Source organism: Phacochoerus africanus, chromosome 3 (assembly GCF_016906955.1).
Source record: "Phacochoerus africanus isolate WHEZ1 chromosome 3, ROS_Pafr_v1, whole genome shotgun sequence".
In the NCBI taxonomy this organism is placed as follows: Eukaryota; Metazoa; Chordata; class Mammalia; order Artiodactyla; family Suidae; genus Phacochoerus; species Phacochoerus africanus.
Genome location: NC_062546.1, coordinates 165,637,024 through 165,658,835, shown reverse-complemented (window position 1 = coordinate 165,658,835; position 21,812 = coordinate 165,637,024). Strand labels below are relative to the sequence as shown.

Here is a 21,812-nt window from a genome sequence, read left to right as displayed (position 1 = left end):
AAACTAGAAGAATGTGCTCACAACATATAAAACAAAGATATCATGAATATCTAAAGCATGCCTTTAAATCACTTGAAAGAATTTAAAGAAATAACCTGAGAGAAAACTGAGTACAGGATATAAAAAGGTATATCAAAGGATTTGAAGCATGCATAGCCAGTAAACTCATAGAAAGATGCTAGTAATCATAATATGCAATTTCAAATAATGAGATACTCTCTAACACTATTAGATTTGAAAGTAGAAAAAAAGTCTGGTTATTCCAAATGAGAAATAGGAACTCCATATTGCCTGGACTTGGAGGAATTGCAATTCCTACAACCTCTTTGGAGGACAATTTGACAATACTTTATACAGTTGAAAAAGCGTATATACATTATGACTAAGCAACTCTGCTTTTTGATATATACCATATATATCTATATCAAAAGTCTATTAGAAACTCTAAAGAAACTCTATTACATGTACACAAGGTGATATATACAAGATATTTATCACACCATTATTAATAAAAGCACACAGTTGGGGGAAAAGTCGATATTTGTCAAGAAAGATATGGATAAATAAACTGTTACATTCACAGAATGGACTACTACACAGCAGGCAAAAGTGATAAACTAGATGCTTATATATATCAGCATGGGCAGATAACAGAAATACATTGTTGAATATATCAAGAATGTAATATACCTATAAAGCATTTATGTAATTTTTTAGCAACACATGAGGCAACACTATATATTGTTCATCTATACATATGTTGCAAAATATCAAACTATGGAGAAAGGATACCTTTAAAGTCATGATGGAGGAGATCAAAACAGACTTCATATACACACATGCACACACAAATATATAGATACATCTATGTATGTAGATATAGAAATACATCTATAAATATGCATGTGTGTTTGAAGCAAAAGTAATTGTGTTAACATTTATTAATCCTGGACAATGTATATTGAGTATTTTTATGTTATTCTCTATTTCTTCTGTATTAAATTTTTCAAGTAAAAAAATTCTCGATATGAAAGACTTCTATATATCAGTTATTTTTAAAGGAAATAAGAAGTGTCATGGACCAAAGGGTACAGACATAGATGTTTGAGGAGAGGGTGCCAATGCCTATTATTTAATTAACTTAGCTATGAGTTCCTAGACTTTTGTAGTATTAACGGTTTCATGGCCTTTTTCCTTAGCAATCAATTTAAAATTCACATTATTCTAATGGTTACTGATTTATTGAGAAAGAATTGACTGTTTTAGGGCTTAATTTGCTTATTACAAGTACAATTACTGTTTCTATTTCCAAATCTTTTGACTTTTTTAGTTTAAAGTTAGAAACATAGCTTTAAAAAATAGGGTATCTAGGAGTTCCTGCTGTGGTACAGTGGGGTCAGCAGTGTCTTTGCAGTGCCAGGAGGCAGGTTCAATCCCCAGCCTGGCACAGTGGATTAAAGGATCACTCGTTGCCACAGCTGAGGCATAGTTTGCTTGGATCTGATTCCTGGGCCTGGGAATTCCATATGCCAAAAGAAAAAAAAATGTGAGTGTCTAAAACTTCTTTTGCTCTATTGATTTAGCAGATGTGTGCAGATGAATAAAGAACCAGAGAAATAATTGTCCAGTTGTTATTGTATTGCCATAATGCAGGGTCTCTCTGCCTTAAAAGTATTGACATTTTGGGTTGGCTATGTCTTTGTTCACAGGGAGCTATTCTGTACATTGTAAGATGTTTATCAGCATCCTCGCCTCTACCCACTAGATGCCAGAGAAACCCCTTCACCCACTTACAACAACCAAAAGTGCCCTCAGCCATGGCCCAGTGTTCCCAGAAGTGTGGGGAAGGACAAAATTGCCTCAGTTGAAAACCAGCGCTATAACCCTTAGGAGTCCTTTCCTTAAGTCTCTGCAAGACTGAACTTTTGCCATTAAACATTAGTCTCAATGTTTTCTGAAAACAAGCAACAGATTTGTAGAGCTGACCAAGTTTGAAGAAAACCTACTTCTACCTCTTAATTTAAAAACACAAGTACTCTTAAATTGTTGATGTATATTTGTGGTTAGTATAATCAATAGTGTGTTTCTTTGTCATAACAGTTGATGAAAAGCCTAGGATTCCAAGCTCTCAGATCCCTGGTTACTGTCATTTAGGAGAGTATTAGAAATAGAAATTTCAGGAGTTCCCATTGTGGCTCAGTGGTAACGAACCCAACTAGTATCCATGAGGACATGGGCTCGATCCCTGGCCCCATTCAGTGGGTTAAGGATCCGGCATTGCTCTGAGCTGTGGTGTAGGTTGAAGATGCAGCTCAGATCTGGCATAGCTGTGGCTGTGGTGTAGGCTGGCAGCTGCAGCTCTGATTCAGCCTCTAGCCTGGGAACTTACATATGCTGCAGGTGTGGTCCTAAAGAAAAAAAAAAGAAAGAAAGAAAGAAAATAGAAATTTCAGTATGGAGGAGAAAGAAGACACTGGACTGAATAAGATCAGAAACCTCACATTTGAAAAATATTATAAAGCCGGAGTAAGTGAGGAAGCCAGTTATTTAGCAGTTGTCATTATTTAGAAGGTATTTTATCTTGCTTTTAATTCTGCATTGAAATACTACACTCTTTGAAGACTAACACCCTGTTGGATACTTCTTGGAATGAAGGTGTAGAACACCCTTGATGTATTTATTATGGGTTCTCAGTGAACATTGTCTCTTGTGTTTGAATCTTCTTCTCAAATGTAAAAAACACAGGCTATTTTCAAATAATGAACGTGTAAAATCAAACTCACATATTAAAGTGGCAGGCTAGAAGTCATATGTCCAAAGTTGGTGGGAAAATAGGCTCATAACCACAAATTTCATAAAAACTGCACCAGCCAGTTGTTTGTCCAAGGATTACTTATGCTTTCTTTGGGATGTAAACTGGACCTCAGATGGAATGAGCCAGAGTGGCTTACTTGTTGTGGAAATAAAGCATTTACTCACCTCTTTGGCTAAAGTATGCATTTTGTTTCTTGTCTTTCCCCAGTTTATTTGAAGAAGAGATAATGTCATACGTGCCTCCACATGCCTTACTCCATCCCAGCTACTGTCAGTCCCCACGTGGCTCCCCTGTGTCCTCTCCCCAGAACTCGCCAGGTGAGTCTGCCTGCTCCACACAGTGAATTCTCTGAGCGATCCTTCAGTCAGATGCTGTCCTCATAAAGGACAGTAGGGCAACCCTTTGGGTACATCTGTAGTGTCAGCACAGGTACTTACTGAGTGGCATTTCCTGTCTCTTAAAACTGGCTTGTTGCCATGGGAATTCATTTTGACTGGAAGGTAATGACATTCCAGAAGAGGAAGATAAATGTTAGTAGCATGAAACACTCAGATTTGGAATTTACTTATGTTACGTGGTGCCTAATATGTCTTGGAAAATATTAAGGCACACAATACTCTGTTTATTTTTTGGATTTAAAAAGTTCTAGTTAGGAGACTGATTCAGTGAATAATAACAAGAAATCTCTACTTTTAATAAATAATGTAGAATTAAAATTAATCAGTTTAATGGTCTTGGACAGTTTTTTGCCTCCAGTAGTCACTAACTGCACTTCTGCAGTTAGGAAGACCAGTGATGCATGGTTGATAGATGAAACAAGCTAAAAATTTTAAGTTTAAATTGCTTTGGAAAGAAGTATGTTGTGAATGAAGGAGTGGATGGATGAGTAAATGGTAGAAAATGCAGCTTAGCAAATGAGCTTTTTTAAGGAACATCAGCTATATTTATTCTAATTATTTGCCATGTATTGTTCACACCGTAGGAGCTATCAGAATTTAAAGCTATTTTAATAGAAACCCAAACTCCATAGGTGTCACTAAAATATACTCTATGTTCTTTGATATATAACATCTGTTTCCACATATTGGTATCATAATGAAGCTACAGCCTAACTGAATACCACAAACAGAAAAAGATCTATTAATCTGTTCATTTAACAGATTTATTGAGCATCCAGCTACAATCCAAGCACTGAATTAGACCCGGTGCTACACATATGATTAATAGAGTCTCTGTCTTTGAAAATTCATGGTGAGGCAGTGAGTCAACAAGTGACTTTAAAAGCTCTGTGGTTAGTCCTGTAATGAAGAGATGTATGGGAACACAGATGTGGGAACAATTCTCCTTTCAGGATGGGAATGGGGAAAGGTAAGACAATAGGTATAAAGCAGACCCTTGAAGAATGATAAGATTTTACCAAGTGGACCAAAGGACCGAAGACATTCTAAGTTAAAGAGTAGCATAAGCTAAGCTGCAGAAGCATGAAAGTACCTTAGGACAAACTCATAGATATGAATGAAGGCAATTTCTCAAAACTCAGGTTGGAAACATAGGTTAGAATCAGTTGGTCACTGAAGCTTTACTTTGTAGTCCATGTGGAGCCACGGAAAATTTACAGACAGTTGTATCCTGTTTTACAAAGTTCAGTTTGGTGGCAATGTGGAGGATATATTGGAAGATGAGACTAGAGTTAGATATACCATCTGGGAGGCTGTTGCATGAACCTGGGTGACATGAAAAAGGGCAGAAAAAGGGTAATGGATAAAAAGGAATTAAGTCAAAGGCTGTGGAGGATGTAGAGATTCTAGAACTTTGAGTCCGTATAGGGAAGAGTCAAGGCAAATTCTTAGCCCTTCATCATGTAGACTGCCAGGCAGATGGCAACACCACTTGTCAAGAAAGGAAGAAGGTGAGACTGGAGGAGAGTGGTTAAAGGAGGCTGGCTTTGGACATGTTTTGTTGAGGAATCTTTGGGCCATCCAACTGGAGATACCCAAAGAGAACTGAAAACAGTCTTGGAGCTCAGGAGAGGTTAGCAGCTAGGAATACAGGTGTAGTGGTGACAGTTGAAGCCCATAGTGCAGATCAGAGGAAGCAGAGAGGACAAGTCAGTGAAAAGAAGAGAACAAAGGAGATGGTGACATGAGGATCTCCAGTATTTGGGGGGAGGGGGGGAACGGTCCTGAGGGAGCAAGTGGAAATAAGAGAGCCAGTGGATTTTGGAAGAGGATTATGAAAGTCTTTTCAGGGAAGCCAGGTTTCAAGGAGGAAGGAGTGGCAAGCAGGGCCCAAAACTCAAAGAATTCAAGAAGGATGGGGCTTGAGAAGAGGCCATTAGATGTGAAAATCTAAGTAAACTCGAAGTTGTATGTGGCCTTTGCCAAAGCAGTTTCCATGAATTAATAGGTCATAAACTGGAATGTGACCAGTTACAGAATGATGTCAGAAGATGTCAGGTAGAAACATGAGTGGAAAATACTCTTTTTATGAAGCATGGAAATGAAAAAGAGCAAAATGAGGCAGTACTTAGAAGAAGAAGAAATGAAGGGGTTTTAGGATGGGCAAGTTGAGTGTGTGTGTCTGTGTGCACGCACACAGTTCAGGTAGTGTGGATGGAAGGAACGTGGTCTGTTGAGTGGGCCAAAGAAGCAGCGGTCAACACAGCCCAAGCCCATGGGGAGGCAGGACACTGGAGGCAAAAGCACAGGTCCACTTTGGAGCCAAGTGGGGACACCTATTTTGATGATAAACAAGATGGAAAGAAGTTAAGTATATGATTCTACATGTAAGTTTAAAGCTGCAGGGGAAAAACTAATGGAATTCAGAGCTGGCCTCCATCTTTTACCAATTGTGTGTGATTTGGGGCAATTTACTTCCTTTCCTGAATTTGAATTTCTTTTTCATTAAAATGAGAATAATAGTATTAACCTCCCATGGTTATTTGAAGGAGAACACTTCACCCGATGCCTAGAACATGATAAGCATCCAGTAAATATTAGTTTATCCCTTTTTCTTTCTTTCTGGAAATCCAAGAAGTCTAGTTTATCAGTATTTGAACCACTAATAACTGGTACACAGACACACACACTGGTATGTATGAATCTGTTTCTTCCTGATTTGCAGAATTGGCTGCCTAGATATTTAATCATTCTGACCTGTCTTAATGAGAACTTATGAGGGGGGTTAAATCAGTTGTCCCTTTACATCATGCTTTATGGTTAAAGAAGTGAAACTAAGCAGAGTATTATTTATTCCAGTCAAAGCTGTCCTTTCCATACCTTTTCTGTAGCCCATCATCCCAGAAAAAGAGAAATCACCAAATTCTGTCCTTTCTGAGCCCTGCAAAGTCCTATACTCTTGAAGACCTGTGAGACTCTATCCACATTTTGAATGCTAAGTTTCTTCTGTTCACGTAGCATTACAAATGTACATGAGTAATCCATGCTGGTAATAACATGCATTCTGGAAGCAGACTGAGAGCTAAACATTTTCCAAAGACATGTCTAACCCAAATATATCTAAATTGCTAGCAGTGTTTGTGGTGGTTTTAATTTTCAGGAAGAATCAGCTCCATATTTTTGGCCTACTCCATTTCAGTGGGCTTTATTTGATCTTGAAGTTGGGATGTACTGCCTGATATCAGTGGAAGTAACTCTTAACTAATTCCACATGATACAAGGGCAGGACTAGCTAACCTTGGCCCTAAAAAAAAGCTAAAAAAAAAAGGGACTAGCTACCCTCATTTACCCTGTGGAGGAGCCTTCTGTTGCTTTGAGTGAAATAGGCTCTTCTCTACCAGTACTCCTCAAGTTCTATGAAAACATTTCAAATGGATCTTTTAGAGTTGTCTGATCCTCCTTCTTGTGACTAGAGTTCCTCCCTTTGGTGGCGTGAGAATAATATCGTGAAGATTATGACCATCATAAATTTTAATGATCTTTTTTCAGAACACCTAGGAACCTGCTAAACTTTCCACTTTTCCTCATTCCAAGCACATTTACATGTCGTTTCAAGTGCAGGAGAGAGGGGGGCTTTGGAAACTTTGACTCACTGCTTTTTTGCAGCTGTTAGAGCGCTCACCTAAAATTTGTCAAAATTTTGGAATGTGAAGGTTTGTTTTTCTAGGACCGTTATATTGCCAACCCCGACCTCAGCTATGCCAGAAGGAAAAGATCTTTCCAATTACCATATGGTTCCTGATGCCAAATATAGGACCAAGAAGTTTATTTAGGGACTTTTAGTAGCCGCACATTTCTAGGAATTTAAATACAAGAACACCTAATTTATCTAACATTGTTGGAGATGTGCTCATCCTGTGAATATGCCACAGACCAAGGCTATGACATCAGAGAATTTGTTTAACCCACCATGGGCAGAAACCCTTTCATAAATACATTCCATCTCTCCCCGCTTCCCTGTTCGCAGTGCTATGATGGTATTTCATGGTTTGGGGGATCGTCGTACAGAACGACACAGCACCAGACTGTACAGCACCAGGTCACCCTCTACGCAAGTGGAACGGACCAGAGAGTACTCAAAAGGCTCCTGAGTCTTTATAGAAGGTTATCTGGAGGGCAGGGGGTGTTTGAGGCAATTATTTCTCTCGACACACAGTGCAGCTCCTTAAGGACCCTGTTTCCCTCCCAAGTCTTAGCATCCCAGCTGCTGCCTGTCTCATCTGCTCTTGTCACAAATATTCACCCTTCCTTTCCCCTCCCTTCTCTTCCCTTTTCCCTCCCTGTCTTCTCTGTCTGTCTCGCCCCACCACCCCCGTGCCTTTCCCACTCTTTCTCCCTCTCCTTTCCCTCTTCTTTCCTATAGTCTCTGAAGTAGCTTTATACATGTTTTTATAAAAAGTATTCTATCCTCTCTCTTTGCCAAGGCCCACAAAGATGATCTAGGAACTGAGCAGTACAAATGAAGGAGGCTCTCTTTGTGGGTGAGGATGGGGGAATTGTGATTTCAGAGACCGAAGGAAAACCAAATACTGTCTCTGTCACAATAGCCTGTTGTTTTTGTTTTTGTTGTTTCTCTCTCTTGTTCCCACTCCTCATGCTCTCAGAGGATGCCTGTCACTTGTATACCCTCCACCTTTCCCCTCTCAATAAACTGCTTTTAATTTGCCAACATTTGAAAAATGAGATTATCCAGTTGGTTTTTGTTTTAAAAAAATAAATGCTATGTAAATGTTGCATCAACAAGGTCAAAACAGTGACCTGAGGGCCTTTTATTACTCTTAGAGAATAAAGCAAAAATGCCAGGACTTCTTTGCTTGTGCTTTGTGTCAGCAATTTTTGAGGTGGTTTTTTTCCTTAATTTCTATTTTTGAGCTATGTTCCAGAAGATGGCATCTTCCAGAAATTATTGCAATGAAATTTTTTTTAATATCAGAGAGGAGTTTTTTGGGTTTTTTTTTTTTTTTTGGAACCATTCCCTGTAAGAGAATTAGGTCCTAGAACTTCACTTACAGCTGTGGTTCTTATACAATTCTGTGAGCTCAATTTCCAAGAAGATTTTTGATTTCCAAAGTGGAAGGAACATTGTTTCTGCCCTGGAGTTTCCTGGCAGCCGCACCTGACTTATATTAAGAATTTGACAAGGGCCAACAGCATAATTTACTTTAGTTTTTAAACCATGATGTAATGTGTCATAAATGATTTTTTCATAATAGAACTATTAGCAAAAGAATTTTTGCATTTAACAGTTTCTGTCTCCAGGGTCTCCATAATTGAATTCCCTTACCTAGAGCATAAATGGAGTCAGAGCTAATTTTTATTAAGTGTCTGTAGTGATATTGATGGAATGCATTATGGCATTTCCCACATCCTTTCAAGCATCTCAAATTACACAGCAATAGTATATGTGCTTTTTTTTTTTTTTAAGTAATCAACTCATAAAGAATCATGTTTCTTTTGAGTCCTGAAAGATTTTCAGTCTTTTGTTCCTCTTCCCTATCAGTGACGGTGCCCTTGAAAGCTGATTCATTGTGGCTGCTTTCTGAGCTAACTGTCTGGGTGTACTGGTCTGCAGTTTCTTAGACTGCAGCAGTGACAGCTTTATTCTGCTGCCTTGACTGTACTTGTGCCGCACTGCTCTGTCCCTCCGCCAGCAAGAGAGGAGCCTGGAGTTCACACAGATCACGTTCCTTCATGTTGCAAATAATGCCTTTCAAACACATAGGAAGCACTCCCCCTGTGTTGGTCCTTGGATGTTGCCTGGGTGTTTCATTGGTTACATTTGACCTTCCTCTGGGAGAGAGTGGTTCTCAGCCTTGGCTGCACATTGGAATCACCTAGAGAGCTACGTGACACCCTTGTGTCTGGGTCTCACCCCCACTGATTCTGATGTAATATGTCCTGGTTGTGGCCTGAACACTGGAATTTTTAAAAGCTTCCTAAGTGATTCTAATGTTCAGTCAAGATTGAGAACCACTGCCTCAGAGTCTTCTTTCATCCCAGACCTTTAAGGTCAAGTTTATTTGTTTCCTTTATGGCATAGTTCTTAGCTCTTTGGGTAAAAGATTCATAATTATGCCAGTGGAACTCTGGGCATATAGATCTGTAGACAATTTTATTCGAATCCATCCCTGAAGTGAATACATTTCCCCATGTCTTTAGTAGTCACGGCTACACAGATAATAATAGCTAACAGTTATAGGAGGCTTCTGAGGCAGCAAGCACTGCACAAAGTCCCATCTGGCACATATACTAACTCATTTAATCCACAAGCGTGGCTCTGATCTCTGATCTCACATTGGATCTCTAGTACTATATTTTCAAGTGCCTGTAGGTTATATCTACCTGGAGAGCTGTCATCTCCAGCCTCATGTGTATAAAGCTTCCCATGGCCCTGTCCACAAGCCTCATTTCCCACACTGCTTTAGCATCAGATAGACCTGGCTCAGATCCGGAATCTCCCATTCATTAGCGTATGACTTTAGTTTTCTTAGTCACAAGGCAGCGATGATGGTAACAATGATAATGCCAGTTTCTTAGACTTGTGAGGTTTTCCCAACATCCTCTATGTAAAGTGAATGATCTCTAATGCAGAGCAGACACTTAACAAACACAGCTATTGTTATTGCTTAAAAAGCTTTATATTACCACAAGAGCTTCCTGTTTCTCTTCCTTGCCTATCTACTGTTGCTTATTCTTATTTCACACTGTACAAGTTGCTCTGAGTCACTGCAGTCCTGGCCTGTGTCCATCCCCTCAGGCCTCCATTGCTGGGACTACTCCTAACTGGTTCTCCTACCTTGTCGTTCTGGCTTCCCACCCTTAATCCACTCCGCACACTCTGAAAATCATTTCTGAAATAAAACAACCACTTGTGTGTTGTTCCCTTGCTGAAGAACCTATACAGGCTTCCCACTGCTTACTGCATCATGCCCACACTTCTGCTAGGTTTTAAAAAATTCTTCTTGGAACTTGGGACCAACGTTCTGACCCAATTTCACTTCCTGCTTACTCCCCGGCACTTGCCCTCTGCTCTGCTTAGTAAGGTGGCCTCGGTATCTTCGAAATGTACATGCAATGCTCGTTCCAGCTCTTGCTGTCCTGCCCCAGTAGAAACTATACATTCTCCCACGTTTAGAAGGCCTGATTCCAATAATATCTCCTCCCCAAAGTCTTTTCCATTTTGACCTCTATTTATCCTCGTTTTCTATTACTATTACATCAACACTGATCTCAAATGCATTGTCACTGAGTGTCTCTGGCACAGTGGAGGCACATGCTTCATCTTAATGGGAAGCTGCCCTCTGTAGACCCGGGGAAATGCAAGCCAATTGGTGCAAGGGTTCTCAGATAAATTTCAAACAAAATTAGGATTTTTTTTTCACTTGAAATCTCTTAATTTTTAAATGTTGGCGGTTCATTTAAAATCTTTAAAACATTGTAAACACAATAGATCAATAGGGCTGGGTATAGCCCCAGGGCTATAGTTTTGTTCCTTCTGCCTTGTAGTTTGTATACCATCTAGTTTAGGACTTAATCATTCTCTAGTTGTTTGCTGTGTTCTAGTTTCTTTCTTCCCAACCAAGATATCCACGCCAGCAACCTGATCTTACTTATTTTGAGCATCTTTGGCTGAACCTAATGCAGTATTAGCAACAAGTAATCATCGCTTAGTTGATTCATGCATTAAAGATACATTTAAGGAGCTGAATTGGTATGTAATGCACAAGATGTCACAATTTTTGTTTTCTGGTTTCTTTTATTGTGCTGTGAAATATTTAGTGGAAATATCCAGTATTTGTGTCATGGTGTCTGATTCCCATATTCATCATCTGTTTTGTACTTCAGCTGATTGGGTAGTCACAGTATGATACAAAGCCAGATTTTTCTGTGGAAAGAGTAACAAACTATGCTTTTACATTTTATATTAATGATGCTGGCCATGGGATGACATGCAGAATGTCTTTGGATGCTCTGTAGATAATCACAGTACTTGGCACTTATTAAGACTGCAACAAACAGTATTGTTTACTCTGCACAACCAGGAGACCAGTGCCTTCTGCAATGACGTCTGGATTCTGTTTTTAAATCGATTGTTCTACCCTGTAAGAGGAAATGTATGGGATTGTGTGTCTATAATATTTCTTAGTTACGGTGCATATCTAAAAGACGTATTTGTGGGTTTTTCATCAAGTATGGAAACTCACTCTTCTTGCTGTATGTACCACATACTTTCACATTGTAACATCCTGTCTACTTCCTGTCTAATTGCCACGATATCATCTCAGCAGCAAGCAAAGATATTCCACCCTCAACGGTTACATTAGACATGAGTAACTCTGTTTGACTCATTAATGCGAACCGAAAAGGGGAACACATTTGACTAACACATGGGCACCATTTCAAACAGGACTGGTATTTTCAACCAAAAGGCCACAAGGAAGACATCCTAAGAGCCTGGTTAAGCTTTGTGATAGCCTTTGCCTTGGAGGGGTAAAAAGTGCAGGAATCTAAAAGTGTCGCCTCCTTTTACTTGGTAACTGTGGTCTCAGCCCCAGGTAGTATTTTTTTCATGGTAATGTGATGAGCTCCAGGACGTTGCACAAATCCATGCCCTCCTCTCTGTGTGGTTTACTGCAGGTACTCAGCGTGCCAACGCCCGGGCTCCTGCCCCTTACAAGCGAGACTTTGAAGCCAAACTGAGGAATTTTTACAGGAAGTTAGAGACTAAAGGATATGGACAAGGCCCAGGGAAATTAAAGTAAGTCAGAGTGATGCAAACCATAGGATTTGTGGGTGGGGAAAGGATGGGATGCAATTGGGAATGTAGGAAATTGAGTGTGACTTGGGATGACCAGCCTTTCTTTGTTTTCGCCGCCATAATTATTTTAGCATGTGTAAATTACAGGATCATCTGAAGCATAGTTCTGGAATTAAGCAGGGTTTAGCTTAAGCTTTTAAAACAAACAGGAAAGAGACGACCACATTTCATGTAAAAATGTAGGCAAAATTAAAAGCCGATTTGTTCCTTTCTCCTGGAAAGTACCTCTTTGTTGGCTTATAGCATGTTCATTAGGCGGAAGGCTGTCACAGTGTCCTGTACTGCACAACACTGTTTCCTGGACTGACCTGAGTATAGGACCATTGCTCAGCTCTGTTTTCATCTGTGAAATAAGTTTCACTTGGCATTCCCGTTGTGGCACAGTGGAAATGAATCCGACTAGGAGCCATGAGGTTGCGAGTTCGATCCCTGGCCTCGCTCAGTGGGTTAAGGATCCCACATTGCCGTGAGCTGTGGTGTAGGTCACAGACGAGGCTCAGATCCCGCATTGCTGTGGCTCTGGTGTAGGCCGGCGGCTACAGCTCCGATTCAACCCCTAGCCTGGGAACCTCCATATGCCGCGGGTGTGGCCAAAGAAAAAAACAAAAAAAGACCAAAATAATAATAATAAGCTTCACTTGTCTAGTGGAATATGTCATGAATATTGTCTCTGCTTTTATTTGTGCCCCTCTCTTTAAATGGGGAAGTTGAAAATCGCATTATTTGGCCTAAAATTATCTGAATTTCCTACTCACCCAAAGTCCCTTCAACCCCACCTCCACCCTGTCCTATGTCCCTGCTACGGATCACAGTGCCACTTGAGAGAGGACAGAAGAGGGAGGGTCTGCACTGCAGCACCATTGTGTCCCAGGTGCCAAAGAGAAGCCCCAGCCCCACAGCCCACAGCTCACTGCCCCCTCACCCCCACCTCAGTGCAGCGCTTGCTCGATTAAACTCACAGCTTCCCCTTTCATCACCAGCAAAAAACATCAATGTGCCCCAAACACCATACCTCTCTGAGTTTCACTTATGCAAGGTCTTGCTGATCAAGCTTTCATGCCTTTGGACTCCCTAGCATCTCCCTTTCCATTACTATTTGCTTTAAGGGCAAATTGATACATGTTTAAGGGTGACTTTAATTGTCGTTGTCACAAGTAGATTAATCAACCTCAATATGATTCATTTTTACCCTAGGGACTACAAGATTCTCTTAATTTTAAAACTAAATTAAGCATAGTAGTAAACTCCTCTGCTTTGGAGGACACTGAGAATTTGTGTGTGCGTGTGCTTCTTCTTCTCATAGTCATCTCTCTAGGCACCTAGGAATTGAATTCCTGGTCTAGGTGCATTCAGGCTTAAGCCATTACCTCATAGGATTCCTCTTCCTTTACTAAACAACTTTTGTGCATGTGTTGTTTTATAATCATTTTCCTTCTGGGATAAATTGATATGATCATTCAGAAAGGACACTTGCATTGTTTCGACAGGTCTTAGGTGGAGTACTCTGTTTACCAAGGACTCTCTGATGTAACTTTTGTTTAATGCTATTGAGAGTTAAAGACAGACGGGTGCTTTATTGCAGATAGCAATGACAGCAAGTCACTCCACTTTTTGCCTAGTTACTTGTGGTAAATGGAAGTTAAATGACAAATGTCCGGTTCTGGAAAGATAAGAATTAGGAAATAATCTGAGTTTTTCAAATTATCTCCTTATGGCAGGTTAATTATCAGAAGAGATCACTTGCTCGAAGATGCTTTTAATCAGATTATGGGCTATTCCAGAAAAGACCTGCAGAGAAATAAGCTGTACGTCACATTTGTCGGGGAGGAAGGGTGAGTAGCACAGAGAAGTGGCCTGTGGAGCTCGGGCTGTGGCTGCAGACGGATGTTTCCCCACACGGTCCACTGTGGTTGCCTGAAACAGGAAATCCTTCTGGCAGGAAGTGCTGTTCTCACACACTTAAACCTTTCGGCTCTTTTTTTTTTTTTTTTTTTAGGCTTCCTCGGGATTTTAAATCATTTGACATAGAAATTCTTTGGTAAAAGCTCATACCTATAGATCATTTTTGAGAGCAGAAGCTTGGTGTGGTTTCTTCTTTCTGTAACTTTCTTGCTCTTAAAGCGAAAGAGTGGGCTTTGAGAGGAAAAAGACCCTTAAACCTTGCATTTTAAGGTCTGTGATCTTGTTTTCTGCACTGGGGCGCTAAGTCAGTCATGCTTCACCTGTTAAGTAAACTCGGTTTCAGAATCACAAATTAGAAACTAGTGGTCGTGGTGGGGGCTTGTGGTGGGCAAAATGGGCGAAGGGGATTAAGAGGTGCCAACCTTCGTATTTCCTTCTAACGTAAGTCAGTCACAGGATGTAAGGTGCAGCACAGGGAACATAGCCCATAGTGTTGTGACTTGGTGTGCTGAAAAGATGGCAACTACACTGTATAAAAATATGGCCTCACTGTGTTGTACACCTGAAACTAATACAATATTGCAGGTCAACTATACTTGGATTAAAAATTAGAGGAAAAAGGGGTGGGGGAAGCATCCTGCTCTTCTACCAGGAAACCTCCCCAGCAGTAACTCTTGGGCCTTGGTTCTTATTTCTTTGTCCCCACTTTTCCTCTCCCTTTAGGACAGCAGCACACCTACCAAAATAACTACCTGCCATAAACATCTCCAGCCTTCTGTGACTCTTCCATGAGTGTGCTCACAGAGATAAGGTTTAGGAAATGAGTGAAGATGCCTACGCAGTGTTTATCACACCCACCTAGGCACAGCAGAGGTTTTATGACCACTGCTCACTGCTGGCAGAAGATGGCAGCTCTCCTCTCCCCTAGACCCCTTCTTCTTTCCTCATTTCAGGTTTAAGTTTTGGGTCTCAGCACCTTCCTTGTAGGCATCACTAGAAGGAATTTAAAGACCACCACATGATTGCCTGACCTCTAGTTGTCTTCCTCTTAATGCCTTTGCTGCTCTTGATTTGGATCATTTTAAGGCTGCCCCTCTCAGTCTTGCCCAGGATCAGAGTACATTAGATTATAATCATCGAAATAATATTCAATGATTGAGCCATATGGTATCTGATTGAGGAAATGGAGCCTCCAAAGTGTAAAACAAAATTAATTTGCCTGTGGCAAAATCGAGATTTGAAATTAGGCCTCTTGTTTTCCATCTTGGATTTTTGTGTGTGTGTGTGGGGGGGGGGGGTGGGACTGCACTTGGAAGTTCCCAGGCCAGGGACTGCATCAGTACCACAACAGCAACCTGAGCCACAGCAGTGACAACACCAGGTCCTTAATCTAATGAGCCACCAGGGAACTCCCATCCTGGATTCTTGGACCAACACTGGGAGGTAGGCAAAACTCCTGAACTCTGATCTGAGTTTTTTTTCTTACTCATGGGTCTTTTCACTATTCAAGCTAGTGACTGATAACTTTTATTGTCACGTATACTGTTGTATAGTCTCCCAGCTTTGTCTTGTTTAAAGTAAAATATCACATGGGAAAACAATATAATGTGACAAAGTTTGAGAAGCTTGCCTGAGACTTGAGCCTTTCATTGCTGACGTGCCATAATGGACTGTAGCTTTTGTTCATTGCTTTAAAGATGCAGGTGCACAATTGAAAATGGAAGGCAAATGTTTTTAGCCTAATCACAAGTATGCATGGGATTCCAAGTATTTCCTTACATAACCAGTCTGGTTTGGTTGAGAATACTTCTCCTCCCCCAGAACTCCAGCTGCTTTCCTTCATTGTTGGACCACAGTTTGCTGAGGTCTCAGAGATACAGGCAAGAGTCTTTGGAAGCTCTGGTACTTAGGTTTGAATAGAACAGATGCTTATCATGCTTAATCATCCTAAAGCCATCTCCCTGTGATCTGGACTGACATCCTCCATAGGGGGAGGCCCAGACAGAGTAGGATGTGAAACTTCTGTGTTTGATTGCCACTAGGGCCCAAATGTTTCTTGCCTCCATTGTTTTCTTCCTGTAACCCCAGAAGGAGAATAAGAGAGTATTTCGAGGTGTGAAGTCACCCCTCAAGGACAGTCTCTTAAAATCAGGCCCCTCTGTGTATAGCTTGTTAAAGCTGGAATAGGGCCAGATCATTTCTGGCCTATGGCTTTATCTTGTCAATATCATACATATAGACAGTTAGGCATGGGCTTTAATTTGCTGTTGAGGCATTTGGAATACATAATACTGTTTTGAAAGATGAACACAGTATGCTTGCTGAAAAAAATAAAAACCTCAAAACAACATAAAACTAAGAAGTTTTAGCCTTTGCCATCTTATTACATTGAAATTGAAGATCATTGCAGTTCTTTCTGGATTATAATAAATCGCCAAAGTGAAAAGCTACCTACGTTTTTCTGTGGAATTCTAAAATGGAACTGGGAGTTTTCTGTCACTTTCCTTTCATTGATTGTAATGCCCTCAAAATGTGTCACTTTGTAGGTTCTTCATGTCTGGCTCTAATAATGGTACTAAAAACATATGTGTCTAGTGCCCAGATGTTGGCTTTTAATATCATTCTTAAGGAAATGGGACTTGAGCTCCTTGGAGAAATGGTTCATTCTAGGACTGGGGCAGGAAATGTACAAGACAGCGCCTGAAGCATCTTGTGCCAGAAAGTATAGAAGAGCTCAGACAGCTCACAGTGATGTCAGAGGGATGCAAGAGCCAATGAAGGAGCTCCTGGTGGTCAAAGCTGGAATAATTGGAGCAAGAAAATAGTGCTGGATTAGAACCCCAAAGTATAAAATTAATATCTATATTGATATACACAATTGATAAATAAATGAATAGACAAATCTCCTATGCAGAAGATTTCCAAATAATTCTGCATAATTTCCTACTCCTTAATTGTGAATTGCACATAGTGACTCTCTTCCAAATAGTACACAGGGAAAAGGGGGAAAAAGAAGTCTACAGCGGAGAGGGCTGACCAGCACTAGCCGGGTGACCAAGGCTAAAGCTAAAATTGACAGTGGAGTATCCTGTTGACAGTACGTACGTACTTTTGATAGGATGTGATGAGAATGACACTCTACCTCTGCTAGCTTCTCTCAAAAACACATGACACCAGTCTAACCAGGAGACAAATATCAGTTAAATCCAAACTAAGGGACATTCTACAAGATTACCTTATCAGTGCTCCCTAAGCTGTCAAGGTCTTAAAACCATCAGAATAGTCTAAGAAACTGTCACAGCCCAGATGAGCCTAAGGAAACGTGGCAATTAAAATTAACGTATCCGGAATGGAATCCTGGAACAGAAATGGGATATTAGGCAAAAATGAAAGAAATTTGCATAAAATATGGGTTTCAGTTAATGATGTATCAATATTGGTTCATGAATTGTAACAAATGAACTATACTAATGCAAAATGTGAATAAGAGGGAAACCGAGTATGAGCTGTGTAAGAATTTTCCCTGTTATCTTTAAAACTTTTCTATAAATAAAAAAGCTATTCTAAAACAGAACATTTATGAAAAGGAAGCATAGAGTCAGGACTGGGGGAGATTTAGAAAATGTTTCCCGGAATGACTTTTCTTCTTTCTTCGTTGTCTGATGAGTGATTGCCACTAGGGTAATTTTTGGTGTTGTGTATACTTCTTTTTGCACTTGAGGTCAGTAGAGTAGTAAGTACATGGATACAGTTAATTCTGTGTAAAGGCCAAAGTAGTGAGGTATTGGTATGAATAGAGTATTGTGTTGTGTTGCTAATGTCAACTTTGTTATCTGCAAGGGAATAGTACTTTGCAATTCTTACTGCTATCATCTCAGTGCTTCTATGTTCTACCTGTCATAATCATGGTCTTTATGATAGATTAGTGAGCGCTTAAAGAGAAGCACTCCTGCACTCCCCGAATGTGTAAATTAGCAGATTCACCTAGAGACTTCACTTCTGCTTTAAGATGTTTCTTTGCATAGGTCTTAAAACATGATAGATAGGTTTTTCCTGGAGTGGAAGAGCTGAGTCAAGAGAAATGATGGGAAATATTATAGTCATAAATTTACAGGACAATTACAAATTCCATATGGGGTAGAATTAATCTCAGACTATTAAAGATGCCTGTATTCAATTAAAAATGTAAAAATAATTCCAGAACCTATCAATGTGAATATATTAGTTGGCAACTAACTATTATATCTCGCTAAAAGAATGCTTCATGTTATGTTTGGCTTTTTACGGAAAGTACACGGTCTCTAAGCAAACCACTGTAATTTAATTTGGTCAGAGCTGGAGGTTTTGTTCTAGTCATTAAAATTTCCACCCAGCTTAATCTGGTTATCTGCTCTTGCAAAGTGGGGAAGAGGAGAGGTCAGCAGTGGTGGAATGGCTGGAAACTAAGTCATCTTGACTGAATGTGGTGGGAAATTGCATACTCTGGTTGCCTCTTTCTGTTGTACTTCTGTCTGCCTAGAAGTTGCTTCTTTAGGAAGGAAGCCAAAAGAATACTGCATATTCTCCAGTGTATTATTTTCTTTTGAATTGAAAGTCCTAGCAACTAAAGCTTATGTGGCGTCGATAGTTAGCTAGGAAGACAGTTGTGTTCTGTTAGGGCATCCTGGGCCATGCACTTCTTTCTCTTTTGTTTATTGAAGTATATTTGATTTATAATATTGTGTTAGCTTCAGTGGTGCATTTACATCTTAGTCCCCAAAACAAGTAAGGAAATAATGGCCTGAATAGACAGGATGTTTACACTGTGATTGCCTTGCCTCTTTTCTTCTCCATGGCCAACTCTATAAAAGGCACCTTTCTTTAAGAAAGAATGAGTTCATTATATGTAAGGTGCCATCTATATGACATCAGTCTTGCAAAGCCACACTTTAGGGAGGGGATGTGTGCAAATGGTTTTAGTTTGGGGGTTTAAGAACAGGTGAGCTCTTCCTGTGATAATTCTCCTTAGACAGGCAAATGAAAGCAATTAAGGAGGACAAGATCTGAAAGGTTTTCTTGAGTTCCTACTTATAAAATAACCAGCAGTTCTTCGTACACCTGACTGGTCTAGAAGTTGTCGGGGGTCCTGGGCTTGACCATTTATTCCTCATAAATTTGTGAAGCTTCAAGTTAAACTTTGTAGTGCACTGAGTTCCCATCATGGCACAGCAGAAACGAATCCAACTAGGAACCATGAGGTTGCAGGTTTGATCCCTGGCCTTGCTCAGTGGGTTAAGGATCCAGCATTGCCATGAGCTGTGGTGTAGGTCGCAGACACAGCTCGGATCTGGTGTTGTTGCTGTAACTGTGGTGTAGGATGGCGGCTACAGCTCCGATTAGACCCCAAACCTGGAAACCTCCATATGCAGTGGGTGAGGCTCTCAAAAAGACAAAAACAAAAAAATAAAACTTTGTGGTGCTGCTGGCTTTCTTCTAAAAAGAGACATTTGCAGGATAACCTAACTGACCCAAACCATGCTAAAGAAGTTTGCTTCTGCAGCTACGCTTTGGCTTGGTATGACCAGGTAAAGTCTTATCACATCAATTCCTCACAGAATTCCTTACCCACCAGGCTGTCTTAAGTTTAAGGCTCAAGAACTAATGCCTTGCTGCTATGAATATCTGAGGGTGAATCAGAAGGTTTGTAGGCCATGTTTGCCTGAACCAACTTGTAAGAAAAGCAAAGCTTTCTGTCTTCCAGAAAACCAGTAGGCAATAATAGTGTGACTTCCCATTGCCCTTGACCTCCTTCATTTTATAGTTTACTTCCTCTGAAATACTTTGTTTTCAGTAATTTTTAGTGGAAAATAAGGGACAAGAGGATAAAATATTTATTTAATAAATATTGGATGCCACTAACACCTTGGGCGGTGTCGGCCCAGCAATGTGATGGTTTTTAAAATGCTCTATCAGCACGTCATGGGGCTCAAAATGACATTGCCACCGTAAAGACATCTGTGCTTATTCCGAAATGCCCTCAGATGCAGCTGTTGTGTGGCTACACACCCGCTGTCCGGAGTTTCTATATTTCCGTGCCAAGCCTTTAGCTGTGGAACCAACCGAACTGGCAAAACAGGAATGTAACAAATGCTCCCTGTGGTATGAGTCATATTAACTATTTATATGGTAGAGGTTGCTAAGACATTACCGGAAGCACATGCAGGAGGTACCCGGCTAGGACATGTCTTACTGAGTTAGGTAGATGTGTGTAATTTGTAATCTACAACCTGTTCTCTGATATGCAGTGCTAAATTTCAGATTAGAATCAAATCACACTTTAAAAACTGTCTTGGCTTTGGAGTGACTCCATCAGTGCTGTTAGAGTTAAAAAACAGCAGATGAAAGCCTGACCAGTGGAGGAAGAGACGTTTTCCTTCTAGAGGAGCTGTTAGCTTTGTTCTCTCTTGGAGGTGGGGGTGGGGGGGAAGGAGTTTTACTTTTCAGCTTAACTCCTTGGGGAACATTCATTTTATCTTTAGCCAGATTCAGCTATTATCATGAAAAAGGAACCAACCAGTGAAGTCCATCTTGTTGTTTTAATATATTTTGCCACATTAGAAGATATTAGACTTGGAAAAGTCAAGGACCGGACTTTCTCAGCATCATTCACTTGAGCAATTTCTGACAGTGTTTGCAAATTGAGTTGCCTGTTAAGGTTTGGCATAACCTGTTAATGCATTGAATACAGGGCAAACTTGTGCAAGTTATTCACGCTGCTAGATGTCAAATAACAATGTAAATTATGTTGATTTCCTGTGGAGAGCATCAGACAGCTTCCACGCAGTGATTTAACAATATAAACTGAGTCCCAGCTATCTATCAGCCTAAATACTTGGGATACAAAAGTGAAAAAGACAGAGGCCCTGCCCTCAGTAGGATTACAGTCTAGATGTGTGTCTGAGAGAGGCAGACACTCGAACAGTTCTAATACACTATGGTGAGTGCAGTATAATTAAAACCCTGAGAGGTGAAGCTCAAAGAAAACCTGCCATTTCTATTGAATGCCACTGTTTCATTTTAAGCAGATTTTTAACTTTAAGAAAAACCCATTTTACTTATACTAGTGGTCTTTTTGTAAGAAACCTGACTAATAAAGTATTTGGTTCACGTCTCAGCTGTGACCCTTATCTTCGTGTACCTCCATGGTGTCTGAAGGCCCCTGTGGAGCAGGGACCACTCAGGCCACAGCTCACTCACAGTCTCGTGGTCAGTAGTTGAGACCACTTCTGGAGGTTGCATACACCCTAGGATGTTGTTGTCTTTTTATATTTCCTCGAAGATCTTCACTAAAGAAGCAGCATTAGAGTAAGCCAAGTATTTTATTAAAGTAGCATTTTTTGTTCTACTTTCTTCTGATAACAGGGGTTGAAAGACTTTCTTTAAAAGAGCCAGATAGTAAATATTTTAGGCTTTGCGGGCCATATGTTGCATTGCACCTTCTCAACACCGTCATTGTAGCAGGATAGCAGTCCCAGACAACACATAAACAAATGGGCATGGCTGTGTTCCAATAAATCTTTATTTACAAAGCGAAGGGTTGGCCAGGTTTGACCTGTAGGCCATAGTTTGCCAGACATCTGCTCTAAAAGCAACATTATTCTTAGTCCTGATGAACATTTAAAATTTATTGAAGAGCTATAAGGAGTCATGAACATTAAACGTGGGGTCAGGAAACCTGTGTCAAGGCCTGGATCCTCCACTGCAGCTTTCATTTGATGCAAGTCATTGATTTTCTTCAGCCCCAGTGTTCTGCTCAATGAAATGAGGGGATGGACAAAAT

At 40.3% G+C, this 21,812-nt stretch overlaps 1 protein-coding gene across 1 annotated transcript in view; it reads left to right on the top strand.

Annotated features, from left to right (window-relative positions):
- HECW2 (HECT, C2 and WW domain containing E3 ubiquitin protein ligase 2) overlaps positions 1-21,812 on the top strand; it is a 175,850-nt gene that overhangs the window by 119,663 nt on the left and 34,375 nt on the right. Inside the window, exons 18-20 of the mRNA XM_047773115.1 lie at positions 3,023-3,132; positions 11,911-12,031; positions 13,810-13,923. Coding sequence (XP_047629071.1) covers positions 3,023-3,132; positions 11,911-12,031; positions 13,810-13,923 — 345 coding nt within the window. The remainder of the gene's footprint in view (positions 1-3,022; positions 3,133-11,910; positions 12,032-13,809; positions 13,924-21,812) is intronic.